The sequence below is a fragment of the Equus przewalskii genome, chromosome 20 (genome assembly GCF_037783145.1).
Source record: "Equus przewalskii isolate Varuska chromosome 20, EquPr2, whole genome shotgun sequence".
NCBI lineage: Eukaryota > Metazoa > Chordata > Mammalia > Perissodactyla > Equidae > Equus > Equus przewalskii.
In genome coordinates, this window is record NC_091850.1 from 6726112 (window position 1) to 6746640 (window position 20529).

The 20529-nt window shown below is 41.1% G+C and overlaps 1 protein-coding gene across 15 annotated transcripts in view; it reads right to left on the minus strand.

Annotated features, from left to right (window-relative positions):
- Positions 1-20529, minus strand: part of MAST4 (microtubule associated serine/threonine kinase family member 4) — a 576955-nt gene that overhangs the window by 218011 nt on the left and 338415 nt on the right. The window contains exon 1 of one of the 15 annotated variants that reach the window (XM_070586856.1): positions 544-1004. The exons of 13 other annotated variants lie outside the window; for them this stretch is intronic. In XM_070586856.1, coding sequence (XP_070442957.1) covers positions 544-590 — 47 coding nt within the window. In that variant the 5' untranslated portion in view covers positions 591-1004. Of the gene's footprint in view, positions 1-543; positions 1005-20529 lie in introns of those variants that run through there. One more of the 15 variants, XM_070586861.1, reaches the window with a different exon arrangement.

Sequence of the window (20529 nt, forward strand, 5' to 3'; positions counted from 1 at the left end):
ACTAGGTAAACACACGGCATGCAGTGGCTGGAGACTCTGCAGAGAGGATTCCAATGTCCTACAGCTCATTAATATTCGGTTGCACAGATAAAACATAGATCACATCTAATGAATGTCACAAATAACCCTGCTCTTGCACTCTAATCCATTGCAATGTCTTCTATTATTCAATGCAGACAGAGGCCTTTCTTTAGAAAAAGGCAGCATGGGGATAAACAAACAGTAAGAGAGAAGGAGAAAAGAAAAGACACACCATGGCCTGCTGATACATTCTTTCACAACGAGCTGTTAAGATGTTTCCAGCGCTGAGGTTTAGTAACTTTAAATATGCAGCAATGCTTTCCTCTGACTGCGATGCAAAACGCTGGGTCTGGGTTTCCGCATTAGCTGAAACCAAATGCCATGCATTTAAGACATGTTCCTCTACCTCACACTGCAGTGCTCTGAGGCTGGCAGTACAAACAAATGCTAAATAGCTATTGGTCGCAGGAAAGCGAGTGCCATGCAGAAAGCATTAAAATATTAAAGACAGACAATACTTACTCCAAGGTCAGCCCTGGAATCTGTAGCCTTTCCCGCTGGGCTTTCATGGTTGTTATATGTTAGCACACTCTATTGTAACCATGACACACATTCTCTGCCAGCGTCCCGGCGATGACAGAAAGCCAAAACGAACCTCTATAAAGGACTGGACTAACAATCTCTCGAGGGGGAGGGGGATCCTGCAAGTTTGGGTCCTTCCACCTCTAGCCGTAATCAAGAGATGTCAGCCGCCTTGCTCAGGTTAACGGCAGTGCACACTGCACTGATTTCGTTAGGGGAATGAGGCTTCCAGCTCTGCATATCAAGTAATTGGTTTCTGATTTTTTTTTTTAAGTCGCTCCACTCACAGACCCAGTTTTCACCTCAGTGAAATGAAAAGTCCTTTTCACCATGCAGACTGGAAAAAAAAAAAATAAAGCAACAGCATCATACTTGTAAAAGAGTTCGTCGCAGCAAATCTCAACTCTTCTCCACCTCCCAGCGATACTGTCGCATGGAATTTGGCCACTCTGAGGACAATCCGCTTACTCTTTCCTTGGTGGAGTTAACAAAACCACTCATGTTCCACAAGCGAGACATGAGGAATGGTGTCGAAGGAAAATAATCGGATTTTTTTTTCTATATATGGCAATCATCAGAAAGAGGAATAAACTAACTGCGTTAATTTGGGGGAAGTTGAACTTTGTTCTGAAGCAAAGACTTGCGTGAACAGGCAAAAACCTTACAATGGGAAGGCACCTACTGGAAACACAAGCGAGAGGAGCTTGCAATTTTATTCTTGAAAGCTGATTTTTAAGAACGGCGCAGTGCTGCACACTTTACAAAAGCAATCAAGTATGAATAAGGAAGGAAAGCGAGAACATATATTTTGGAAGCCTGAAAGTTTCATCCTGTATTTATTCAAAGAGCACAATTTTTCACAGTATTCATAACTTGGGACTAAGTGTACTCCCATTGTCGTGGATGAAGAACGCATCTGACTCACTTCCTCTAACGCATTTGAAAACGTTTTAAAATCTGGCAACAACTGGTTTGTTGAGAAGAAATACTAGAACAAATCAAAATTCTACTGGAGCAAGATTTCTAATTTCCAAGCACTGCAAGTCGACATACACACAGCCAATCTGTGGTGGAAACTGTGCTCAATTATATTTAAAAGGCTAGAAAGTCAAACTCCATCTTTTCACAGATGAAGAAACTGTGGGCACACAGTTGGTGGCAGTGCTGGAATTAAATTCTTTGTGTTTACTCCTATCCCAGAGGCCTTCCTATGCAGGGATGTTGTGTGCAGTTGTTCAGGTTGTGCCCTGCACAAGGGTGCTGGGCAAGGAGGGAAGCGAAGGCTGAAAGTCAGCCTGCTTTCTACTTTGCCAAGCCTGCACCACGCCTCTGGGCTGCTCCCACCCCATTTTTTCTCATTTTCACAAAGTCACACTCAGCTGTGCAGCCACCTAGAGGGTAGCCTGTTTCTAATTCTACAAAGGTGCATGCGGGCTACAGGAGGTGCATGCAATATTCCCAGAATGCTTGCCTAAGCCCTAACCGGCCATCTTGCTCTGGGGTATCTGTTAATGTCAACTAGGTACCAACTTCCTCTGTGTGGGCTCACAGAACTAACCAACCTCCTCCCTTTTAGAGGCAACAAATCCACACTAGGAATATAGCTATTGGTTAGTGGTCATAGGGAGGCAGACAGAAATGTAAACAAGTAATTGTTTAATTAATATAAAAGCATAACAACAAGAAATAATAAAGATACAATGGAACACAAAGGAGGAGGGATCAACTTTGCTCTCCCACCCAACCCTTCCCCCAAAATAAGCTTCTTTTCAATGTAAAATATCCAGAACCCCACTATTCTTTTCACCTAAACCACCCTGATCCAAGATACACCATGTCAAGACATGTACATTATTGTAATTTCCTTTCTACACCCTCTACACTTTGTTGGCCACACGAACTCCAGAATGACCTTTTCCAGAATACACCACTCCTCTGTTCAAAATGCTCCAAGAGTTTCCCCCTCACTTCAAGTAAAACCAAATACCCAGCAAACTTGGCTGAAAAAAATGGGATAATCGAGCATCAATAGGAGTCACAAGGGGCTGGCCCGGTGGCTCAGTGGTTAAGTTCACACATTCCGCATCTCAGCGGCCTGGGGTTCGCTGGTTCGGATCCTGGGTGTGGACATGGCACCGCTTGGCACACCATGCTGTGGTAGGCGTGCCACATATGAAGTAGAGGAAGATGGGCACGGATGTTTGCTCAGGGCCAGGCTTCCTCAGCAAAAAGAGGAGGACTAGCAGTTGTTAGCTCACGGCTAATCTTGCTCAAAAAAAAAAAAAAAAAAATAGGAGTGACAACGGTAATGTATTAAAACATATCCAATGTTTAAAGCCATGAGTTCAAGAAGATAAGGAAGGAAGGAAGGAAGGAAGGAAGGAAGCCCAGTTCACCTTTGGAAGACGCTAGGGAACCACCCCATTAATGATGAAAACTGGTTAAAGAAAAACATCAAGCACTTATCCTGATTTCCCTATGAAATCCATCTCGTAGATGGGGAAATAATTCTCCTTAGAAAAGTATTCCAACTGGTAAATAAAGAAGGGATGACAGAATTAGAATATCACCATTTTTCTAACCCTAAAGAATCAACGGATCTAGGCCAGGACCATCAGTTACTGCTGATGTCACAAAGAGATCACTGGGTATCATGTGGCCCTTGACACAACACACATGTAGTAGTGATGTGAAAAGCCACATCACCCTGGTTACAACTAAGCCTCTGCACCAAAGTAGCAATTTACAGGACACACAGGGACAAGGGAACATGGTAAACAATATCACAGAGATGTGACCAGGAAATCTAGACTGAGAAGGCCAGAACAAATGACCCGGGCTCTTAAAAATTTTCAAGGGGGAGGGAAAAAAAAGATGGAAAGAGAATGTAAAGATTAAAAAAGACTTAAGAGATCAACTAATTGCAACATATGAACTTTTCTTGGGTCCTGATATCAAATACATAATCAAACACTTAGAAAATAATCAGTGTAATATACATACACACACACACTGACTGAGTATATGATAATACTAATCAATTACTTCTAAGTATGATATTGGAATCAGGATCATTTTTAGTCTCCTATATTTTAGAGATACATACAAAAATATTCACAGATAAAATAAAATGCCAGTGCTGGCCCTGTGGCCAAGTGGTTAATTTCACAGGCTCTGCTTCGGCGGCCCAGGGTTTCGCCAGTTCGGATCCCAGGCACAGACATGGTGCCACTCACCTGGCCATGCTGAGGTGGCGTCCCACATGGCACAACCAGAGGGACCTACAAGTAGAATATACAACTATGTACTGGGGGGCTTTGGGGAGAAGAAGAAGAAGAAAAGAAGAAAGATTGGCAACAGTTGTTGGCTCAGATGCCAATCTTTAATAAATAAATAAATAAAATGTCTAAGTTTTGTTACAAATTAAGCTGGGGAGGGAGAGTAAGATATAATGTATATAAAAGAAAACTGTCCATGAGAAACTATTTATGAAACGCAGGTGAAGGGTAGATAAAGGGTTCATTATACTGTTCTCTCTAGTATATGTTTTGGTGTTTTTTTTTTTATTGGTGAGGAAGATTGGCCCTGAGCTAACGTCCATGCCAATCTTCCTCCAGTTTGCAAGTGGGTCGTTGCCACAGCACGGCTGATGAGTGGTGTAGGTCCACGCCCAGGATCTGAACCCGCAAACCTGGGCTGCCACAGCAGAGTGCACAGAACTCAACCACTACCCCCATGGGGCCAGTACCTTCTAGAATATGTTTGAAATTTTGTGGGATAAAAGACTGAAGAATTCTTACCATGCCTACAAAGCTCCACATGACATGAACACGCCCACCTCCCACCAGCACAGCCTACTCCCCTGCAGCTCTCCCCCTCACTCCTTGCTGCTCTTCACCTATATCAGCCATTCCTACCTCATGGCCTTTGCACTTGCTGCTCCCCTTGCCTGGAACTCTTTTCCCAAGACGTCCAAACATCCTCCTCCTGAACTTCTTTTATGTCCTCCCTGACCACGCTCTTTGAAATTGCAAGCCTCCCCATACCAAGTGTTTCCTTCTTCTCATCCTGATGTATTTCTCTTCTCAGCACTTACCATCACTTGACGTATTCTATATTTATTTGTTTATTGTCTGTCTTCTCCTACAAGAGCGTAGGCTCCAAGGAGCTAACTGTGTTGTGTTTCTATCTAGCGTCACGAATAGCCCATCTAAGTATTCAGTAAATATCTGCTGAAAATGAATGAATGACCCTCCCTACATTGCTGAAACCACCAACTACAGAGACTCAGCCTCCTTTTCCTAATTACAGCTCTCTGCTGTGTTAGCTAACCAGTGTCAGAACAATGACCTCAGAGAGTGGCCTCCAAGAAAGTGGAGCACAGGGACATGTTCAGGTACCACATGAAGACCCAGAAGGCCCCCAGTGGCTGGAAAGCACACAGCACGGACTAGGGCTCACACATGTGTGCAGAGGAAGAACCCAGGGTTACATTAGAGTAGGGTGCTACGTATGGGTGGGGGGTGGGGGAATGGGGAGGACAGTGGTTTAAACTACTTTGGTATGACTGAGAAGACATATACACAGAAAGGCTGAAGTTAAGAAGCCTTCTATTCTTATAGGAAAGAAACACCACTGTCACATTAATGGTGGCAATATGGATTTCGAACAAATCCAGTGGCCTTAAGGCTGGCTCCTTCTATGTATTATCTATAGTACCGGTTCTCGACCAGAGTTGGCAATGCCTGGAGACATTTTTGGTTGTCACACTGGGGAGGAGAGGTCGCTGCTACTGGCATCTAGTGGGTAGAGGCCAGGGATGTTGCCCAATATCCTGCAACGCACAAGACAGCTTCCACAACAAAGAATAATGCAGCCCCAAATCAAGGGTGCTGCTCAGGAAACCCTGCCAGAAAGACAAGGGTCAATTTCTGTAGGATCCTCAGCATTATTAACCAGTTTTAAACATTTTGGTTCTGATTTCATTGCACTCAGCTTAGAAAAAGCAAAGAGCAGTCTAATCGTTTCATTTCTCATTCCATGCTTCCTCTCTCGGCAATACTGCTAACCTAAGCGTATGCATACGCTTCTGTCCTGTTTTCAGGGGGAATGTCTTTTTATAGCCAGAGCCCCAGAAGTGTCTCTAAGTCACAGAAACCTAATTACCAGGGTCTCCATACCACACCTGAGCAGTAACCTAGATGTGGAATTCTGCAAAGCAAGGCGACCTACAGGACAAACAAAATAAGCTCCAGAGCTGCTGTGAGGCTATGGCTGGAGGTGCGGGCCCACAGCCCCAGCAGGCACATGGACCCAGGACAGATGGGCTCATGGGAGTCACACACAAGGGTTCTGATGACTCAGACAAAATTCAAGGGACAGATCTCCCAACCCAATACTTTCTCATTTTTCCCCCTCTACACTCAAGGCTTCTCAAAGGAATACAAGAAACCCGAAGGCAAGGGCGAAAGTGACCATCGCTCTCCCTGAGCGTTCAACTATTTATATAGTCCTGAAAGGTGTGCAAGGTTAAGGGAAACTTTCAAAAAAGGTGGGTGTGTTTGTGCATGTGTAATCCAGTGAAAGTTAGACCACATTAACATTTTCACTCTCTCAGTAGCTATTATCATTCATTTCACGCAATTTTATTCAGCAGTCCCTGTTCCAGGTGTGAGAGATAGAGTGGTGGACGAGACAGAAAGACCCATCTATGGAGTCTGTTTAAGTCGGGAAAACTCAGTAAGGACATAACTAAGATCACTTCTGATAAGGACAAGCACTGTGCAGGTGCCCTCACAGGTGACATGACGACCAGTGACTCCACCTGTCCACTTTTTCTGAAGAAACTACTGGAGGATATGTTCATAAACAATGAAGCAAACCATTTAAGAGAAATGCATGAGATCAAAGAAAGAGCAGTGCATGGAGACATGTGAAGGCAATTACCAGGATGATGATAACGATGGTGAAGGGAAATCCAAAGAAAACAGCCATGCAGCAGACATAGAGAGCACACAGTCCAATTTGAAACAGAAAAATGGAGGGAGGGCTCAGGGAGAGGGTCCAAGAGAAAAAAAAATTCTAGGTTATCTGATATGTTTGATAATGTGGAAAGTACAAACAGATGTTTTACAGTTGTACTGGAGATAATGGAAAGGACTCATGATGGCTATGTAAAATCCAGGAAGAGGAAGAACAAAGTAATTATTTACTGCAGGAGAAACACAAAGTTATAAAGGAAGGGAAAGACAAGTGCTGGTGAGGAGGAGGAGATGAAGATGAGGAAGGAGAAGAAAAAATACAGAGAGATGGATTGGTAGGCAGAATAATGACTCCTCTAAAGAGGACAAGATCCCCAGAATGTGTGAATGTATTGCCTTACATGGCAAAAGGGACTTTGCTGGTGTGATTAAATGAAGGGTATTGAGATGAAGAGATGGTTCCGGAATATCTCTGTGGGTCCAATGTAATCAGAAGGGTCCTATTTATAAGGAAGAAGAGGAAGGCATGAGAGTCAGAGTCAGAGAAGGAGACATGATGGAAGCAGAGGTCATAGGGATGCGGCCCGGAGCCAGGGAACACAGGCAGCCTCTCGACGCCGCAAGAGAGAAGGAGCAGATTGCCCCCCGAGCCGCCCGAGAGAACGCAGCCTTGAAGGCAGCCCCACGAGACCCATTTCAGACTTCTGAACCCCAGAACTCTAAGATAAAAAATGTGTGTCGTTTTAAGACCCTAAGTTTGTGGGAATTTGTCACAGTAGCTAGAGGAAACGAATAAGTACAGAATCAGACTAATATGAACACTGAATATTGATTTAACAAAAAAGCACACTCTAACAGTGATATAACTATTTTGGTAAGTTGGGGAATGGAAAAATGAGTTAGAATATAAGTTGAGTTCTCACGTTCCATAACAGGAAGTCAGTATACAATGTCCACAATTGATAAAGAGAGGAGAACAACACAGATGCATCCTTGTGAAATACGGAGAACATTATGAAAAGACCGAGTGCGGCGAGTTGCGGCAGTTCTCTCAGGAGGCAGACTGGAGGGTGGGGGCGAGGCGGATCTCTACATTTTTCATAAGCCTGGTAGCACTACTTAACTTTTCAAATAATCTAAATACACTATTTTGATAAGAATAAAATTAACTTTAAAAGTAGCTGCCAGAGATCCCTGTAATTCCTTGCTGTTTCTCTGGATTTTCCTTTGTTCACTTTTATGGAAACATTGCCTAATTTCCAGACACTTGTTAAACATGATGAAACGAACACAGTTCGGAGCAGAGCTGAGTGCGAATGAAATTGTCTGAGCCGTGGAGCAACAAGCCATGCTTGAAGCCAGAAACCTAAACTTTCCAGCTATGTGCCCCAACAAGTCCCTTCTCTTACGCCAACTTGGGGTGGATATTCTGTCACTTGGTGATACTAAAGATTACAAAGTGATAACAATCAGAAAGTTCTGTCAGCTGTACAAATAATATGTTCAATGTAACCACTTTCCTTTCCGTAAAGTACTAAAATAAAACAACTAAACAACGTGACAGAACCTTAAGACCTAATTGTGCAATGTGTTGCAATAATAGGACTACTCGGAGTGGCCCCAAACTGGGAATTACCCAAATGCCCATCAAGAGTAGAACGGCTAAGAACGTTGTGGTGCATTTACATAAGGGGATGCTACACAGCAACGAGAATAAAGAACCTACAACTCCACCGCAAGGTAGATGAATCTCACATATATAATGTTGAGGAAAAGAGTGTAACTATCCTGTGGGAATGAAAAACAGTGCCACCAGCATGGAAACCAGTAGGTTATTCCATAAAAAATTAAACATAAAATTACTATATGATCCAACAATTCCCTTTCCGGGTATATACACAAGAGAAATGAAAGCAGAGACTTGACGGCTATTTGTACACCCGTGTTCACGGCAGCATTATTCACAACAGCCAAAAGGCAGAAGCGACCCAGGTGTCCATTGATGGATGACTAGATAAACAAAATATGATATATACATAAAGTGGAATGTTATTCAGCCTTAAAAGGAAAAGAAATTTTGATATGCTATAATATGGATCACACTGAAGATATTATGCTAAGTGAACTAAGCCAGCCCACAAAAGGACAAATACTGTATGATTTCACTTATGTGAGTTACCTAGAGTAGTCAAATACACAGAGACAGAAAGTAGAATGGTGTTTGCCAGAGGCTGGGGGGAGGGGAAAAAATGAGAAGTTAGAGTTAAATGGGTATGGATTCTCAGTCTAGAAAGACGAAAAAATTCTGTGGCTGGACAGTGGTGCACAACAATATGAAGGTACTTAATGCCACAGAGCTACACACTTAAAAATAGTTAAAATGGTAAATTTTATAACATGTATATTTTACCACAATTAAAAAGAAAAGAAAGTGTACCTATCTTATGACTCTGCTTCTATGAAGCTCAAAATCAGGCAAAACCAACCTACACTAGTAGAAGTCAGGACAGTGTTAATGGGGGTGGGATGGGGGCAGTGTCAGGGTGATAGTGACAAGAAGCATGAAGGGACTTCTGAGGCGCGAATAATCTTGTTTCTTGACCTAAGTGCTGGTTACAAGGATCTGCCCAGTTTGTAAAAATTCCTCAAGCTTGTGAATTTGGGGATTCCTCAAAGGCTCAAGCTGCATCTCTCATAAAAGCAAAGAATCTATTTTAGAAGTTTTACAGCTTTCTCACACACTTCTGAAATATACTCTCTCTTTTTAAAAAGTTATTTATACTCTGCATCACTCCATGAAGGATTTGAGGCAACAGATAAGAATACACACAATATACTACTCTAAAAGCATTTGTTAAATTAACAAATGAAGAAAAAAACCAAAAGTAAATTAAATCACAACCAGAGAAAATCAAAAATGGAATAAAAGGACAAATCCGTGGAAAAATATGAACCCAAATACACAGAAAATACAGAAGCCTAAAGTAAAGGGGTAAATTTTATGGAGCTATCTGGGACCAAAATAATTAATTACTTGCCCAATATTATACAGTTAGTAAATGATTGCGCCAGGGTCTTAAATCTGATTTTCTGACCCCAACTACTTCATTCTTTTTATTATAGTACACTACACTTTTCCAGGTCATAAAGTACAGACATTGAGTTAGTTACCTGACAAAATGATTCCAGGAGCATTTTTCTTGGTAATATATTCAACACATTTAATTCATACCAAAAATTGATTTTCAATAGCATTTCGGAAAACATATTGCATAAAGTCAGATATATGTTGAATACATCACCCAAAAGGTAAACTGGAGGTACTTGTTGAAAAACTCTGTCAAAATGGCCAATAGGGGCTGGCCCCGTGGCAGAGTGGTTAAGTTCGCGCACTCCGCTGCTGGCGGCCCAGTGTTTCGTTAGTTCGAATCCTGGGCGCGGACATGGCACTGCTCATCAGACCACGCTGAGGCAGCGTCCCACATGCCACAACTAGAAGAACCCACGACGAAGAATACACAACTATGTACCGGGGGGCGTTGGGGAGAAAAAGGAAAAAATAAAATCTAAAAAAAAAAAATGGCCAATAGACAAAAATATTATATTAAATGACACAGGACTTGTGAAAAAGCTTTGTAAACTACAAGGCACTCTCTAGAGGCGAAAATTGATAAAAAGAGCCCTCATACACCAGCAACGCCATGGGTATCTCCTGTTTGGACAGATTATCAGGGGTATGGACTATAGCACCATCCTTACTAGTTTCCATTTTTGTTAACTGCGTAATTACATGTGGCATGATCCATTATCAGCCACACCATCTTCTTTCAAGAGCTCACCCCATATTAGCAGAGTTCCTCATTAGAGAAAGGCCCTGTTTAATAGGCTATCCTAATGATGTCTCATCTTTAAAATTTTTCAATTTTTAAGTTGTGAAATACCTAACACTAAAGTATTTTTCACAGCTGAAGTTCTGTGAGAATTTTATAAATAATAGGTGCAAAGTTTCTCCACCTCCAGGATTCTGGTTGATCGATAAGGGCAAAATGGCATCTGTTACACCCTCATTCCCCATGCTCTAGAATAGCTATGTCCTTCACAGCAGACTCACATTCTGAATCCTTAACTTAAGAGACAGTGTGGATTAAGGATGAGAGGTGTCCTGTTTCCCCTTCAAAGAGAAAAAAGAGAGAAAGCAGATAATATGTCCAAGGCTAGGAAGGAAGGAATTCTTCAGTGATCAGAGTGTAGGATCTTCAGAATAAGTCATATGGGGCTGGCCCAGTGGTACAGTGGTTAAGTTTGTGTGCTCCACTTGGCAGCCTGGGGTTTGCGGGTTCGGATCCTGGGCACAGACCTAGCACTACTCGTCAGGCCACACTGTGGCAGGATCTCACATAAAATAGAGGAAGACTGGCATGGATATTAGCTCAGATGTTAGCTCAGGGCAAATCTTCCTTACAAACAAAAAAATAAGTCATGGAAGAGGATTTCTTCCTTTTTTTTTTTTTTTTTTTTGGTGAGGAAGATTGGCCCTGAGCTAATATCTGTTGCCCATCTTCCTCTTTAGGCTTGAAGAAGATTGTCCCTGAGCTAATGTCCATGCCAATCTTCCTCTATTTTGTATGTGGGATACCACCACAGCACGGTTTGACAAGCAATGTGTAGGTCCGCACTCGGATGGAAACCTATGAACCCTGGGCCGCTGAAGTGGAGTGCGCAAACTTAACCACTATGCAACCAGGCCAGTTCCCAAGGATTTCTTTTTCTTTAATCTAAGACCAAGAGTGGTCAGGTGAGTCAAAATTAGAGAGATCTAAAAGAGGAAATGTGAAAATTCACAAATGAAAGAAAAAATCTTACCTTTTAAATAGGAGGGGATAATGGTAAATTTAATGCAGTTGAAAGAAAGAAGGAAAAATTCAGATGATCATCAGTGAATTTTAAACATAAGAGGCCATATGCATTAGCTAAGCTCTTTTAGGAAAATGTTATCATGAACATTTATGGACACCAGGTTCTGAAACTCTGGGAGGACCGTGTGTAAAGAAGGGGCACAAACGTCCACAGCATCACTGAAGATCTACAGTCTCCTTTTTTAAAATGTCCATCTTTCTGAAATTTTTTCCTCCAACGTCTTGCATAATTCAAAGTCAAGCACACCCTTTAGTTATTATGAAATGCTAGGCTGACCTGACAACCCGTAACAGATGATCCATATGTGAGTGTTTCTCTGCTATTCAAAGTCACGGTAACAAAACACCAGAATGACATGACTGGACGCAATGCTTGCTGTGGAGACTAGCGGAGGCGTGAAAAAACAAATGTCATTTCTTTATATTGCATGTTTGGTAACTGCCAGTCCTGCAGCAAACATTTACTGAATACCTTCTATGTGCAAAATACTGGAAAGAATGAAGAAAATTAGTATCTCCTAGTTTTATTATAAAATGTTTTCTTGGCTTAAAAATAGAATTTTGTGGAAAAGGTTTTATTGGCTATATTCTGGGGGAAGTGGGGGAGGGAGGGCAGCAGGGAGGGACAAGTTGGCCCAAATTTATTTGCCTCAACAACAGTCTTTATATTGATTTTCATCCTGATATTCCCAGTTCTACTAAACAATAGAAGAAGAGAAGTAGAAGACTGGAAAGGCTCATGTTGGCTTTGCGGTCACCACGTCTGCCTGGACTTCAGGCATTTGTGTAAGCAAAAGAGAAAAGGAGGCCCCACCCCTGTCTATTTCAATCAGTCAAGCAATGCAAACAGAATTACACGTTGCTGTTAATGTGATATTTTCGCATCTTTGTCAACGAGTGTTTTAAAAAGTTTGAAAAAAGAGTATGTCCTGTCTCATCTCCCTCATAATCAACTATTTTTCCTGTGGCTTGTAAGACACGCTCCCCACATACAAAGAAGCTGGGGCTGTTTAGCATCATGAACTCGAAGAAGAAAATCAAAAAGAGAATGAGCAAACCCAAATATCCCTTTTTTGGGAACCTGAAAATCCTTCTCCAGTTTTCATCTCCTCCAGAAATAGCTAAATAAAATTAAAATCTTTCAATGCAAATACAGTACCTTTTTAGGAACACTAGGAATTGCCGAAATAAAAATCGTATAAAATCTAGAGACCAATGAAGTTTGCAAGAAGATCAAGTGATCACTGAGATAGATGTGGAGACGGGTCACTGAAAACACAAAACACATTCTATGGAAATTTGCTGAAAAACACAGCTCAAACTATTGATTTTCTCTTGAACAGATCTTGAATAAAAATTTTTAAAATAGTAATATTTGAGCTGATCATTATTACTATATTCCAAAGAATTTCTAATTTTTATTTTTTTCTTTTGGTTTTTATTGAGGAGAATGCTATTTCCAAAGCTTTTGAAAATATTAACATTATTAATTTCTAGTATTGGTCTATAACATTTAGAACTTACGTGTCAATTTCATATACTTCACCTATTGGCATTCTTATCCCCGTTTTACAAATGAGGAAAGGGCAGGAGAGAGGCAGTAATTAACTTGTCCAGGGTCACGCAGGTAGAAAAGACTAGAGCGTTTAACAGTATGCTTTGGAGAATTTACTGAAATTGCTTTCTCTAGCCTAATGAAGGACGGACTTAAGGAATGTCCCTTCAGCATTAGAAGGTGGGCTGCAAAGCTACAGTCTACATTTATACCACGTAACATTCAATATGGATCCATTCAAATCCTAATTAACTTTATTTTTATTTACTTGACCTAATACAGATAATACTGTGTTAAAACACCTGCTCCCTCGCAAAAAGCAAGTGACTCCTAGAACAGTACACTAAACGTTTTTGGTTTGGTTTTGTTGAAGGACATCATTTGCTTCTGAACTAAATGATACACTTGTGGAGGGTTGTCATGGCATCTTATTCAACTCCTGGCACACCCAGGAGGTGTCACACAGGAGCTACTCAAACTTGGCTGATCTGAACTCAGACCTCTTCTACTTTCAAAATAAATCTTTCTCTAGTGCTACATTTGTTTCTAACCCCAATTAACTCTATAGGCAACCATTTTACCACAATATTTGTTTGTCCCCAATATTCTTCCCCTTAATATGGATTATTATTTATAAACACTTCATACATTTTGAATTACTGTATTTGTTTTTGTTCGGTAACATCTAAAGTTTATTGCTTGGTTAGCACAGTAAGATTTAAATAGATATAAAGGATCTGTGATTTCAACTCCTTAAAGAACCCTATGATGAAACAGAACGGCCCAAATCTTATCTTAGAGAAAATGCCTTACTTCTACTTTACTAAATTAAAATATTTACCTCAACTTACATATCACTTGCTCAAAAAGGTTTTCTCTGACCCTCCAGTCTAAATTAGGTCCACAATTATCCTCACCTAGAACATTCTGCTAATTTCCTTCAGAGCATCTATCACAATCAGGACACATTTTTTTTTTTTTTTTTTTAAAGATTTTATTTTTTCCTTTTTCTCCCCAAAGCCCCCCGGTACATAGTTGTGTATTCTTCGTTGTGGGTTCTTCTAGTTGTGGCATGTGGGACGCCGCCTCAGTGTGGTCCGATGAGCAGTGCCATGTCCGCGCCCAGGATTCAAACCAACGAAACACTGGGCCGCCTGCAGCGGAGCGCGCAAACCCAACCACTCGGCCACGGGGCCAGCCCCACAATCAGGACACATTTTAAATAATATCTATCAGGGGCTGGCCCCGTGGCCGAGTGGTTAAGTTTGCCCGCTCCCCTTCAGCGGCCCAGGGTTTCGCTGGTTTGGATCCTGGGCATGGAAATGGCACTGCTCATCAGGCCATGCTGAGGCAAAGTCCCACATGCCACAACTATAAGGACCCACAACTAAAATATACAACTACGTACTAGGGGGGATTTGGGGAGATAAAGCAGGGAAAACAAAAAAAGAAGGTTGGCAACATTTGTTAGCTCAGGTGCCAATCTAAAAACAATAAATAAATAAATAATATGTTTGTATTAATAGAAACCCCATGAGGGCAGGGGTCACGCCTTTTCTCTTGACCATTTTATACTAAATGCTTAATTAGCACAGTGCTCACACATAGGAGGCATTCACTTAACACTTGACAAAGCAGAGAGTTAACTAATAGTTAACAAACATTATTTAAAGTATAGTCAGAGGGGGTGAAGGCATCAAATTCAATTGGGAGATATTTCTAGAAGACTTAGTTACCTTCTTGACTAGAGAAATCAGAATTACTCTGGGCTGTCTTGAAAAGTCCAACGTGCCATGTTTTTACTTAACTCCATCCAAGCCAGTGATACAGATGGCATCATCTGTGAATAGCAATAATAGTCACATAGCTGGCAAACTGCTTTGGAGGAAAGCTGAGAGCTACCTTGAGAGAGAGAGAGAGAGGCTGAAGAGCTTCTCCTTGCCCAGGGCCAGGGGCAGGGGTGGGGTGGGCGGAGATAACAAAAAGGCTTTGGGTAGGTATCAGGAGGTGGGAAAGTAGAAGTATAAAACCACAAATTTTGATAATTCTGTCGTCACACCAAAAAATAGAGAACTACTCAAGAGGGATCTGGTGATATGACACAGAGAGTTTACATGTGAATACCAGTAAGGCTTCCCTGCTCAGATAACCTAAAGCCTGCCATCAGATGGTAAACATCTCTTACCATCCCCACATCCCACCAGAACTCAGTCTGCGGCTCCGTGACAAATAATCCAATTCAGGCTGTGACACAGGTTCGCATCTTCACCTTTCCTTTTCTATCTGCTCAGCCAACTTGGGAACTCAATTTCTGAGTGTGTTTAAGTCCTGTGAGCCACCAGTCTCCTTTACCACCCCACCGCCTTGCTTACGTGTGGTACTCAGAATGGGATGAGACCTGTGACACTTGCCTTGTGGACAAAACAGACAGTTACTTTGTACAATAAGCATGCCATCTAGATACTCTTTTCCTTTGTATCTTGCAGGGGGGAGAAACTGTTAAAAGGTCCCCACACCACATGAGGTAATTAAATAAGTTTAACGTATCTTTGCCAATTTCAGTCCCCAGGGGCGTCCTCACATCACAGGCCATTGCCTCGAAAAGAGCAGAATTCTTGAGACTCAACATTAAGATGTGAAATGTACCCATGATCTCAAATCCAAATTAAAATTCAACTTTCTTCTCCTGTGGGGCCCACCTATGCTTTGCTAACATGTACAAGCATTAAGGGTTATTCTATCTCCTGCCATAGAAAATACCTTGCAGGATGGGCAAAGATTCTGGCAGCGAAGAGAATGTCCTATGGCAATTTCACTATAATCATCCCTATAGAAAGAAGAGACTGTGGGGAAAAGTGATGTGAGCGGTAAAGTGAGTGGGAGGCTGGCTTCCAATATCTCAATGGCAAAGTAGAAAGCTTAAAATACTTGAAATCTCTAAGTAATCAGAAAATAACCTTAACCCATTCCCTTGTGATTTCCATAGAAGGAGAGATGTAAAATTTGATGTGCTTTATGAGAAAAGGCAGGTGAAATGTTCACATGTCTTTCTTTTGCAGAGATGGGTACAGTATAGAAGTTGAAAAGAAAAGCTGTGTTCCTTTATTTCAAGGTTCCTTTGACAGGTCAGGACCAGGCAAAAACTCAGGTCTGGTCTAAACCCTACAGGGACCATAAAAGTCATCCAGAAAAAAATATATCCATTTTGCAGGGTCCTACTTCTTCTAGGGCAGAAACAACAATAAAGAATTCAGAGGTGAAAAGAATTAGTACGTCATAAAAAATAGGGAAGAAAAAATAAAATACTCTCACGGTGACTGTCCCTGAGAGAATTTACTCACACACTTACATTTATGCACCAAGTTACCAGGAGCCTCATAAATACTAGGTCCATAATCAAGCCATAATCATTCATTTTATTTACACTTCATTAGGGGGAACTAAGGTAATGATGTTCCAAAGATTTCACTGCAGTCAATGAAAAAGGAAGTGGACATCCTAAAGGGGAGGGCATAAAATGGGACTGTCATTTGTCCCAAAGGCACAGAGTTATTAAAAACAATCTGTTTTAAAAGTTACTATGGGCTTTTAGGCATTTCCCACTCATAATTGCATTCTAAATTATTTTTCCTCCACGCATTACATGTGAGGTAAGACCTGAATCTATCTGACTAAAGAATTTAGAATGAAGTTTGGACATTTCATGGGGAACAAATAATCTTCCATGAAATAGAAGCGGCAACGGTAATGTCGAATACACCTAGAACATTCACCGTACATATTCCCACTTGTCATTTACTGTTGGCAAAATCCATGACAACCTTTCAGGCACTTCCACAGCAATCTGAAGAGCTGCAGCAAAGGGCAGCCAGCCCTCCACTGAATAAAACATCCACTGCCTGCATGATTCCTTTGAAGGCTGTCAGCCATACATTTTGAATAACCTGAAATGAAGATCAAAAGGGAATAGGATTTATTTATTTATTTATTTTACCTGGGGCAGTGAATGAAAAGAAAGTAAAATTTAGGATTAAAAAAAAAAGATGTTTAAATTTAGGCAAACCAATTCTTCGTTCCTAAGATCCATAAAGTTCAATAATTTCATCTAAGTCACAAAGCATGACAATGTTATAAAACAGAAGCCAAAGCAACAAAAAGAGCTAAAGAAAAACACAGCCAGATACTCCTTCCTCTCACTGTCTCCCTGCTCAGTCACCTTCGATCTGACCTTCCACAGACACACTTCCTGCTGTATTCCAGTCATGAGATTCGCCTCAATTCTCTTCAATAAGTTCGGCCTGCGAGTGGTTCCTTCTTCCTGTGGGGATTCCCTGGAAACTGTTCATGTTTCTCCCTCTTTTCTCAAGCATGTTTTAAAGACAGGAAGAACACAGTGGAACTCAATAGAAGGAGGAGAGAAAAAGAGGGTCTGTGTTCTACCTACTATGTAGACAGTAGTATGATATAAGCCATCTCTTTATACAGATTTAGCAGAACATGGTTAAAGAAACCTCACCCAAGGATAAAAACGGTTGTCAAACAGTTTCACACATAACCTAGCGTGCAAGTTTAATGGCACCATTTAAAAACCCATTATCACCAGGTAACTAATTCTATATAAAAGATAATTTAGGTAAAAGATTCTGTATACAGAGAATAACATAATTACCTAATTGATAAACTAAATGTGGTGCCAATTTCTCAAAGCTGGAAGCTCTTCCTGCAGCTGAGCGGCAGCACCTGCTCTGGCCCTTCCCGGGTGGCCCAGGCCTCAGGGATTTCCATCGCTGAGGAGCTTCCCCAACAAGGCAGCCACAGCAGCCGCACCGTGCCAGGAGCTTTGAATGCCCCTGTGGGGCTCAGGCACCCAACAGGTTCTGGATTACTCTTCTGGATGACTCTGAAGACAATTTTCCCGAGAGTATGTGTTAAGTTGGATTCTGTGGAGCAGCCTAAAAACTCATCCATCAGATAGCACAGCTTCCCTGGGGAAATGCGTTCATAGGTTTTAAACAACCAATCTCAATGTGAACTGTCAAAAAAGAGCTCATCTGAAAACCTGTGGCTCTTTGTGAAAAAGCACCTAGAAAGGAGGTTCTCAGTCCCTGGGAGATGTTATCTCCAGGGTTCTGTGTTTGGTTCTTTAAGTCAGTGAAACCTTGAGCCCATCTAGCCTTTGTGAGACTGTTTCACCCATTTGTAAAATGGAGGTCATAACACCACGCCTCGCAACCCGGAGGGCGTCCAACAGATGTTCATGCATTTCCTTCCCCACAGAAAAGTTTTTTAAACATTTTAGTCCAGGATGTGGTAGGCAGAATTCTAAGAAGACCCCCAATAACTGACACTCTTGTATACTCCCCTCCACGCCCTGCCCCTGTCCACTGTGGCAGACCTGTGAAGGTGATGGAATATCACTCCCATGATTTGCTTACTAATCAGCTTACTGAGTTAAACAGGAGGAGATTATCCTGGGTGGGCCTGACCTAATCAGGTAAATCCTTTAAAAGAAGGCAAGTGTCACAGAACTGCTTCTCCTGCCTGCCTCGAAGAAGATGGAAGCCACCCTGAGCTCTCCAATTGTAAGGAACTGAATTCTGCCAACCACGTGAGCTGGGAAGAGAATCCAGCTGAGCCCCACCCAGCCTTCTCATCTACAGAACTGTGAGATAATAAATAGGTGTTGTTTTAAGCCATTCGTTTACAGTAATTTATTGCACAGCAACAGAAAACTGATACAGAGCATAGCTATAAATTTATGTGTTTTTATAACTCCTAGGAAAAGAGACATCAGAAGTGACAGTGTACACATATTCGAAGGAGAAAGGAAGAGGGAGGGGTGAGATCTGAGACGTACTGTGCCAGACACTCTGGTGGACACTTTACAAATGTCATCTCTTGTAAAGAAACAGTTTTATTTAGAAGGAAGTTCTAGTGTCTTCTATCATTCTAATACAGAGTTTCAATTTAAAGCCAAATTACCACCAACTTAATAAAAGTTTTAACTTCATCAGCATGACAGAAATCTGTGAACTAGCAAAAGGGTATAATCCAAAGATGGTTTTGAAGGTTTTTATTCTAAAAAGCACTCAGAACAACCAAAGGGTAAGGGTAAGTGATTGTGACCTTTGAAACAACTATACAACACCAAACTTATTGCTTATCATACACGCCATTCAGAACCAATTTTCTCTATTGGTGGGAAAATAAACACATTATTTTAGAAATAGATGTAACCATAATCCATATGGCAATGCAGAAAGCAACTTGCTGCACCAAAGACATTAAGAATAAAATATGAATTGCGGACTATTTTTTTAAAATAGCAAAATTGGAAAATACTCCTACAATGTTTTAAAAATAGGAATTGTACACGTCCAGCCTAACAAATCCACAGAACAAAAATGGGGAGAGGGTTACCTGTATTTTAGAAAGTCTCAGCATCTATGTGAGATACGTACCATTAACATTACAAGAACCCTTGAGGTTCCTTGAAAACTGAAATTGGCTTATCAGAGAAGACCAGTGATTGCGAAGCATACCTTTGCTATTTTAGAATTATTTTGAAGTTTCTACCATATCATGCTCTAACTTTGATTATTTAAACAAAAAGGAAAAGAAAAGCATTTGCATCAAGCATAGCCTCAAAACACTTCAGAATGCTACCAAAGGGAAAAGACAGCACTGTTTTTCTATTAGCACACATTTCTCAGTACTATCATCGACAGCTCAGGCTTCCAGGGGACAGAAATGGAAACATTCAACTAAACACTAAAAAGCTTTAAGTAGTACTAGAACTAATTTTTGCTTAAAAACAAAACTTGAGGAAGTGAATTCACCATGCAATTCCATTAAGCAAATGAGCCTCTTGGAATTTGCTATCTTAATTTTATATGAATTTATTTCAGACTTTGTGCTGCAGCTTACACGAGACAATGACAACAAGAGCTCTGTAGGCACCTGCAACTTCTCTGCAGTTGCTGCTTGCTTTTTAAAAGCAGTAACGACTTTAGAAAACAGGGAAGAATCTTTAAAAACTCCTTCATCTCAGAGTCTGACCTCTGCATTTTCATGTTTGGCAGCTGTTCATTCAACACGCTGCACTCTAACCACAGTGTGAACCAGCATGTTTCATTAGAAATGCTAACCACGGCTTCTACTCAAGAGCGCTTGCTCTGGGCTAGCCCTTGACAGGCATTATCGCATTTAATTCTATAAGGTAGATACTATTATCATCAACTTCATTTCATTTAAAATGAAATTAAGACTACAAAGGTTATCTAACTTGTCTAAGGTTAAGTAGGGTGGTGAGTGGTAGAATTGGGATGGTCAGTTTGCAAAGCCAAAATAAGTAAGTAATCCTTAGGTTAATGCTCTCTCGTGACATAATTACCTTTAATGACACAGCAGAGGCATGATATCTATCATGGCTACTTTACCATGACAGAGAGAAATCAATGGAAAGTTTTTGTAC